Source organism: Amblyomma maculatum, chromosome 1 (assembly GCF_055883805.1).
Source record: "Amblyomma maculatum isolate TAMU_Amacu chromosome 1, ASM5588380v1, whole genome shotgun sequence".
In the NCBI taxonomy this organism is placed as follows: Eukaryota; Metazoa; Arthropoda; class Arachnida; order Ixodida; family Ixodidae; genus Amblyomma; species Amblyomma maculatum.
The window spans coordinates 233,354,283-233,363,736 of record NC_139344.1 but is presented as its reverse complement, the minus strand read 5'-3'; the positions used below and the strand labels follow the sequence as shown (position 1 = coordinate 233,363,736).

The following is a 9,454-nucleotide window of genomic DNA, read 5'->3' as shown; positions in this document are numbered from 1 at the left end:
TTCATTATTCATAAAATTTCTTTTATGCCCCGAGGCAATAAAAATCGAAAGAAAAATAAAAGCGTTCCCATTGCTCCCGCGGCGATTGAGAAGGCCGTATACCTAAGAGCGCGCGCTCTCCTTGAAGACCGGCCGTGCCAGCAGTTCAGTCCAGTCAGCTGTGTTTTCGGCTGAGTGGACCTCACTGGCATTTTTTCCAGGGACCATAGCTAAAGTGAGCTAGAACCATAGCTACTGTAGGAAAGAGCGCGTGACGGGCCGTGAACAGACTGGAGGCGGCAGTTTCTTGACGCGTCCGTTGTAGCCGGCGTAGGGTAGCCGACGTTGGCGGCTCTGCCAAGCGCGAATAACTCGACCTTGAAGAATGCTAACTGTAGAGCTCACGTTATAAAATGCCGAAAATGATACGTTTATGGAAAGTAAGGCAGTGGACGGCCAAGCGAACAGTCTCCTGTAAGCGCCAAAATGGGCCTGCCGCTCCAGATACTCCATGCCCTTCGGCCGCTAATGCCAGCCAAGGTGCCAGCTTTCGTGAATTAGTGCGCTAAGTAAGCCAGGAATTTTAGCTAATTTTTGCAAGGTTCTGAACTCGGTTTTCGCTGAAACAGAATTTAGCCGTAAAATATTTACTTTTCTCACTTTAGCCAAGTAATAGCCAAGTCAACGCTAGGTCAAGTTATAGTCAAGCCATAGCTCATGGCATGGAATGGCAAGGGCTCGCGGTGGTTATCGGTGGTCTCGAGATGTGGTCGTGTGGTTCATTTGCGCGGGTGTTCATTTGCCAAGTGTGGTGCGTATTTGTATTTAATAACTGTGTGTCAATTCGTTGCGAGTTGTGACTGTAACTGTGACCGCCACAAAAGTTATGGCGCTTCGACTCCGGTTGTTGCAGTTTACAGCGCACAAGAATACCGATACAATATCCAAAAGGTGCTGGAAACTGATGAGAGCAGCCTCAGGGGTGCCGTTCAGCACGTGTAGGAGCTACTGCGCTGTGGTGTCGTCTCGCGAAGTGACTGAAGAGCATGAATGCGATGACGAAGCCAAAGAAAAGTCATGTCCGTACCGTGTCGCTGACTTTCCAGACTTGGCGGTAGACAAAATAACTAAAGAAAGGCTACGGCTCTTGCTACGGCAACATAATCTGCGGCTTCGAAGTGGCCTACCGACACCACTAGAACTCTCATCCCAGGACGTGCTTGACTTGCTCGCGAGAGATTCCTATCACAAGAGGTGCCGTTTGTTCAAATATCTCTTTCATCAAGAACAAAAACGGTTGCGCCAACGGCGCCGGGAAACCAATGGCTTGGTAACAGCGGTGATGTCTGAACCAAACATGGGAAGACTTTTGCCTTATTCTGCAGACCGATTAGACGAGTATCGCCTTTTCGGGAACACTTTCTTACTTCGTATCTGGGGTGGTGCTATCGACAGGTTTTACGAATCAAGACAAATACCAGCGATATTGTTCGGCCAGAGTGTCGTCTTCGACTTGAGTTACGACGAGGTTATGACACCCAGAGAATGCAACAAAGCAGCGAGAGACCTGCTTTCAGTTTTTGGAAAAAACAGGTGGAGCCGGGACCCTTTTCAGTTGTATTTCTGCAATGCATCTCCTAACGGCCTCACTGCGCGAATCCTGCGAAGTGCGCTTTTCGAAGTATCCAAAATCCCTTTGCTGTCAGAATTGACATCAAGTAGCTATTTGAATATTTTTCCGAAGGAAAAACTTGTGTATTTAACACCAGATAGTGAAAACACTTTGGACGAGTTCGATTACGACGCAGTGTATGTTGTTGGAGCGCTCGTGGATAAAGAGGCCAAAAATGGTGCTACTCTTTCCAAGGCAACTTCAGAAGGCTTAAAGACTGCCAGGTTTCCCCAGACTTTTGCTTGGTCCTGGCAGAAGGAAGTAGCACAGCCTCTGCATTTGATAGATGTGTTCAAGATCTTGCTTGCTCTCAAGCAAACAAATGACTGGAAAACTGCATTAAGATTTATAAACCGGAAAGTAACTGTCCATCAAGGTTAAAATTTTGGACAGAGTTACATGTCCTTATTTTTCTCCACCATCGTTAGCAGGGCTTCATACCTTTGGCAGAATTACTGTAGTGATGCCATAATTACAAGGGGTGTTCTAATAGTAATGCATCCCATATTTTTTCTTGGAACACCATTTATTCAAAATTTATGAAATTCACAAATATTACAGCCACATATCTACCAGACCTATATGAATATTCATTGTGATATTGGGCAACTTGTATGGCTTCATGCCACCATTGAACAAGGAAAGGCATGCATGCCCCCTCTCTCATTTCCTTTATGGTGCCAGTATGGGCAAAAATCCCCATCCTCACAGCAGCTTGATAATACAGGCAGTGAATACCAAATTTGGCTGCACTGTACTTGCCAATTTTCCTTACAGACCTGGCTTGGCACTGTCTGATTTTCATTTTTCAGAATGTTGAGAACATCATTTGCACTGTGAGAATATGGCTGCACCAGATGAAAGAGAGCTAATACAGACAGGGCATGCATGCCCTTGTTCACCGGTGATGCAAAGCCAAATAAGTTGACTGAGAATACATTTGAAAATTAACATAGGTCTGGCAGATATGCGGCTATATTCATAGGTTTCATAAGCTTTGATTAAACAGATTAGAGATTGAACAGCTGCCTCTGTAATCAGTCGGTAGTGCACCGGATGCGAAATTTGTAAATCGTGGTTTCGGATCCCATCTGCAGCATGTGGTTGTTCTTCCTTCTTTATAACCATTTGTTTCCATGAATACAGTATAACTTCACATTCATCAACACAATAAAAAGATAATCCCCTATGCCTTCCTTAGTGTCAGTGGCTGTTGTTTGGCTACCTTTGTTATGGGCCTTTAGAGCGTAGTTTATAGTATGACCGCCACTGGAGCTTCGACGTCTTGCACTACTGCTCATTTCGTATACATATTCACAAAAGTAGCGAACATTAGAACAAATATTAATTTGCATTTGATTCGGATTTATCATCGTTCGATTCGCATTCAGTTCAGTAGCAGAGCTATGTTGTTTGTAATCAATTCGATAACGAAGCTATACTATTCATATCTGATTTGGTTTAGAGAATGTGCTATTTGCACACCCTAGTAAATAGCTATGCATGGCTTGCATGGGACATTAGTGCCGTGAGAGCAACCACTCGTAGCTCTCACCAAGAAGGATGACATTTTTCACCATACTGCTTCTTCACCAGCATGGTGACCAATGTGATGGTAGAGTAAGCAAGCCGCTGTTGCCAAGCGCTGATCACTGTTTCAAGGCTGACTGAACCCTGTCTGGCCGTGGGGATACGTGTGAAAAAATATGGACATGGACCTACTAAGTTCATCGAAAAATGTGCTGGTTTCCAGCACATGGGCCTTATTCATATATCTATGTATTTGATAAGGGAACTCCAGTGGTATTTTGACCATAGATTTATATTGCTGAAGGCATTCTCATCAGAGTTCACGACTTCACTTTTTAAAACATTCAAAAAATAATTTTTAATAAGCAAAAAAACAAACCAAAATAAAAATTCCTGCGAGCACCCTGAAGGGCCATCGTGCTAAATCAGTGGCATATACACGACTTGCTATTTACCCACGACCTCCTGCTGTGAGACAAGTCAAATGAGTCCAATACTTGGTGGGCATGGTACATTTCACTTTTTTCTGCCCTTGATGGTTTACAAATGAAAGATAACGCAAGCGTTCTGGGTCAGAGGGGTGCAGAAGGGGGCAACAGCAGAAGGCCGATCCATAGCCTAGAAGGAAGAAGTCTTGTAGAACTGCCACTGCCGGACTCATTTGAAGCCATGAGAAAAACTTTCAGTGTTGACATTTCAGGAAGACTACAATGGTAACTTTCTTGTCCATCTAAAAAGATGAGTGAGCAATCTCAAATACAGCTAAAATTAGGACCATGAGCTCTTGAAAAGTTTTAGCTAGAATTTTCTATATGCTGACACATTGTAATGAGTGGCTTCTTTTATTCAACAATGGTATCACAAGTATGATGGTGAATGACTGCTTTTAAGAGTCCACAAGCACTTTAGTATTAATAATAGCTACATCTATTTGATTATCATTTAATTATAAGGTATGGTTGCCTGGGCATTTGTATCTGCCAATATGTCTTGGTGCAAGTAACTTTCTACTGTTTAGCTACAAGCATCTATTTTTGTTCCTGTTCACTATTTTCATTCGTTCATGCAGTCAAAGTAAAGTAATCAGAATAAAACTTTCTATCTTAAGCTTGCCACCACTAAGTTCCTCTTCATATCTGTCCCCTCAAGTAGGCAGCTTAACAGGCATCATGCATCAGAGCACTGTTGGTGCAGCACCCGAGCTCAACAATCTCCTGTAATAGTTTCGCAGCACTGAACATGCTATCTTGGAGTTGGGTACCAATTGAGGCACAGGACAGCATAAATCTCTTTATGCAAAGGCAGTGCCTTCATATTTTCAGTGGTTTGTGTGCACCTTACAACATCAGTCACAACAATCACTTCAGAAATGGCAACGCACAAACTGCGAGCTGAAGACTACAGCTGAACCCACAAAACATGTTTGCTGCCAGGCTGCTGTACGTCTACTGGGAGGCCGAGCCGTGCCAAATGTGACATCATGCACAGGGTTGGCTGTTGAGCCTTTGACTGTGGAATTTTTCGAAAAAAATTCGCCCCCAGTGTCAAATTTTTTGAAATGCTATGCGTTTAGCGCAATACCCGTACGGCAAAAACTCCACGGGACGAAATGCGGCTGCAGTACCTGTACGGCAAAATCAGTCAAAGGGTTAAAAAATATCACTTGTTTGACAGCAGGAATTGGGTAGATGGAGGCCTATCTTTTGCTAGAAAACTGTTCTCAGCCATGTTGTTTGGCTCAAATGATCTTGACCTTGAGAACTTGCAATATAAATTTTACTGACATCTGTGAATTCTGAAAAATCACTAAAGCTGTCCTTTTAGCAAAAATCCAAAAAACAAACATCTAACTTTGTCACTGCATGCACAATATTATTCTGATGAGCACAAATAGTGTGAAGAATGAATGGAATCTAGAGTAGTGAAGGGTTGATGACTTGCTCTCAAAGGTTACAGTTATGGACAGTTCTTATAAGGTTGGTCGATGTCTTAGCTGTACACTTACGATTTTTACACACTGATGGAAACATCCTTTTACGTGCCACATATCCAGCCAAAGGGGCATGCACTTCATGCTCATTTCAATGCCGTGTATGCATTTGCAAGGTGCCCTTTTACAACTGCAAATATCACTTTCAGCAAGTGGAAAATATTGAAACTTTTATGCTATATTCAAACAGTGGAAGATATACGTGGGTACCTATGTAAAGACAAGGGAGACCAACCAATACCAATAGTTTGGTTCTACTTCTAAGGGCTCGTCAGAGATGAGGTAGTGTATGAGGCTGTATTATTTGCAATGCTTCTCCACCTCTGCTTCATTGCTCATTAAATGTGATTATGCTGCACTTTTATGTGGTTTGCTGGGGCTATGGAACAAGAGGCAGCCCTTAACTTTACCATGACGCCACTCCTGCTTGATCTGTTGCGCAATCTGCCTTCAGAAAATAAGCAGAGTGGTTGTGTACACTATTATATCTACGCTCTTGAACAGTACCCATGATGCTGTTGTAACATGCCTGGCTTCCTACTAACACTGGTTTTATTCCAGATTGTTCTTTCCTGTTTTTCCCTTAGATTGTATGGTAAGATCTGGCACTAAGTGAACGAACTTTGGGCGGCTGTAGAAACAGGCTGTCGTCTGCAAAATGTGATCTGTGTATGCATAAGTGTGAGAGTGACATTGTGAAGTCATCAGAAAAAGAATGCACCCTTGCTCTTCAGTTTCCTTATGAATGAATGACAATGGGCACAAGGATAAGAATTTTCAGCTGCCTTTGGCAACTATTCCCTGTATTTCAGTTTCCGAGATAAAATGGCACTGCTGAAATCATCCCACATACAATTTACTTCATTATTAGTACAGCGATTAGCAGTTAACAACAATGCACTACATACATTGCCCATACAGATTCAGAAGTTTCCAAGTGCAACAGCGCAACGGCACGAGGCCAGAGTGCAAGAAGGGACTAGATGGCGCCTTTATAAGCAATGGCTACCTGAATAAACCTTTGTTGTTAGTCAGCACTGTGTCTCGTCCCTTCTTGTACTCTGTCTGGCCTCTTGCCGCTGCGCTGTTGCACTCGAAAACTATGTCTGACCAACGTGCCCATCAGTTATTGTTGTATAGATTCAGAAGGTTGTTCTATTCCTGCATTCACCATGGAGGAACAAGAAGCAAAGAAAAAACATACTGCTGAATGATTTACAAACATGTTGACATTTTGTTGACAAATTTCAGTGCATGCTCATTGCTCCGACTATTTTTAGGCATTTTTTAAAAAGCTATGCTTTTACTTATTGCACTCTGGTGAAATAAAAGTGAATTATAAAACAAGCATATGGAAGCATTTGAACACACACACGTGAAAGCTGGCCAATTCTTTGAAGTCTTGCCATGTATTGCCTGCATATATACACTGTGTGTGTGATGAAAAACACATTCGATGACATACTGAAATGCTTCTAGTTTCCAGAGCTGTTACAGTTGTGCCATCTGCCACGACACCTGAGTAGGCAAGTTAAAGCTTGCCTACTCAGGTGCAGGGCTCTAGTAGGTGTGATAACTGAGAAAATGTTTTCCCACCATAGAAAGCTTAAAATGCTCTCGGAGTTTGAGTTATCAAAGAAAATAAAGTGATTCAATTGGCAAGTCCCATATGTGATGACATTCACAAGCTTTGACTGCTTTTATAAGCCTCGACAAAAGGTAACAGAATACGCCATGGGAACAGTTGGGAAGGTAAAAGAATGGTGTATTTTCACGCATCACAGTGACATTTTTGTTACAAGATGCACCATAGTAGGGTGCTTTAGATTAATTTTACCCAACTGGGGGTCCTTTTAATGCGCACCGATTGTGTATGATTGTGCTACAGAAATAGTAGCAAAAGATACAAGCGGTGGCTTGGAGAGTGTCAAGGTTTTCATATGAAATAATCTGGTGGGAAAGTGGAATAGGAATGCTATCAAGAACATCATGTTCATTAATCAATCTCATGCCTTCTCAAAGATTTGAAAGCGATAACCTTAAAGGCCTCGTTGCCCAGAAAATCCAGCATCAGCTTTGGAGTTGAGTGAAAAGCCACGGGCATGGCACTGGCAGATGGTAGCTGAAAGCTTCCATGGCCGAGCATTGATTCTTCAGTGGTTCGTGTAACTTGAGACCACATAATTAGAAAGTTGGGAGGAGCTGCCAATTTGGGTTACTTAATTCAGCTGGGAAGGTGGCATAAGATGCAACCTTTCAGTGCTCTTGGATGGTGGGTACACGTGCGCGAACGAGGAACCACTATCGCTACATACCCTTATAGGTGCAGCTGAAGTGTCCCCCTAGGTATTACTCCATTTTGATAAATTCTTGGATGCAAAATATGACAGTCAACACCGTGTATTCAGAAAAGTTCAGAGACACCAGGCTGCACGACACAGTAAAATACTACAGAAATTAACTTTTGTACAGTCACCTTCTGAAATGCCATTGTGTCTAATGCAAATGAGTTTCAGTTGAACAGGTTTGAGCACACAACCTTCATATTTTTTTTTTATAAGCGATATTGTCTCGGGGCATCAATGGCATATGTGATGAAGGATGAAATAATGGCCGATTGATGAAAAAAGGTTGGTCGATTTTATGAAGCCGAGGAGTTCAGTAGCAAATTTTACGAAAATTGCAAAATACACAGCATATGTGTGGAGTTTTCAGTACTGTGAAAGCAGTGAATGTCTTGAGGAATTGTATACAACATGAAAGCAGTGCATGTCTAGACGCCTCAAATCACCTCTGGCATCCTTCACTCTGTAAGTACAGGGCACCCCCATACCCCGTACCGACCGAATCCGCATCCTGGGCCTTCATCTACAAGATAATGGAGGAAACGCCACTACTCTTCAACGAATAGATCAATCTGTAATCCAAATCAGCCGCCTGCTCAAGAGAGTCGCCAACAAGCATAAGGGCATGTGCGAATCCAACCTTTTGCGCCTCGTACAAGCCTTCGTTTGTACACGCATTGCCTACATTGCCCTTTACCTTCACCTCACGTGAACAGATCGGGAGCGACTGAATGCATCACTACGCTAGGCATACAAGGCAGCATTGGGTCTACCCATGTCCACTTACACCACCAAACTGATGACCCTCAGGATCTCCAATATAGTCGATGAGCTAATTGAAGTGACTCTTCCCAATATGAGCGCCTCTCGCTGACACATGCAGGCCGCGCAGTACTGAGCCAGGTAAGAATCACTCCTCTGAGGGCGACTTCTACATATATGGACATCACGCCTGAGCAGAGACTCAGTCTTCGTATACCTCCGCTTCCCAAACGTATGCATCCAGAGTATCATACAGAGCACAGAGCCAACCGAGCCCGGCAACTCCAGAAACGTTCTGCCGGTCGCCCAGACGTTACATACACTGATGCCTCCCACCACCCCCTTCGCCCCGCTATGGTTGCAGTTGCATTGGCACCGCACAGAAACTGGCACTACGCCTGCAGCGCCCTCAACGCCGCAACTGTTACCACTGCGGAAGAGGTTGCCATCGTGTTAGCTCTGACCGACCCCTCCACCAAAGTAGTCGTTAGCGATTCTCAACAAGCAATTCATAACTTCGATGCAGGTCGTATATCCCGACAGGCGCACACTATCCTCCGATCTCTCCCCTTACCGTCTACACCTCGTCTTCTCATATGAGCCCCAGCCCATGAGGCGCTCAGCAGGAACGCATAGGCACATACATGCTCTAGCCCAAGAACTCAGCTACCGGGTGGAGCACCCTCCACAGCCTGCCGCTTCCACTGACACTCCTCAAGGCACTCATTTACGCCTTGTTACGTACACGGACATCCTCCAGCATGATCGGCTCGATCGGTGTCTATACCTCCCTCCACACCGGGAACTATCTCGGTGGGCAGTCCATTGGCGCAAAATACAAACAGGAACCTTTCCAAACCCATGGCTATATAGCAAACTTTTCCCAAATCTTATTGCACCTATGACCACACACTGCTCACAATTGGCCACATTCATTCACATGATGTGGACATACACACGACACAACACAGCTACAGTGGATGTGTGGGAGTCCCTCCTGCGTACCACCGAGCTCGCCCAACAGCGCCAGTTCATTTTGCGCACATTGGAGGCCGCAGAGTCCCGAGGGGTCCCTGCTGACCTTCTCTAAGCAGTGCAACCAGTCTTTCGGCTGGTTCTCCTATTTTGGGAGTAAATAAAGAGCTTATCATCATCAGGAATCTTATACAACGTGAA

At 44.1% G+C, this 9,454-nt stretch overlaps 1 protein-coding gene across 1 annotated transcript; it reads left to right on the top strand.

Annotated features, from left to right (window-relative positions):
- The first annotated feature begins 670 nt into the window (after positions 1–670).
- On the top strand, positions 671–6,521 carry LOC146205902 (tRNA methyltransferase 10 homolog C-like). Its single transcript, XM_084590564.1, has one exon. It carries the CDS (start codon positions 866–868, stop codon positions 2,030–2,032), a length of 1,167 nt encoding a protein of 388 aa, XP_084446690.1. The 5' UTR covers positions 671–865; the 3' UTR covers positions 2,033–6,521.
- The last annotated feature ends 2,933 nt before the right edge of the window (positions 6,522–9,454 follow it).

What these genes read in the sequence shown, in the direction of transcription:
- LOC146205902 (XM_084590564.1), top strand. Translation starts at nt 866, where the DNA reads ATGGCGCTTCGACTCCGGTTGTTGCAGTTTACAGCGCACAAGAATACC.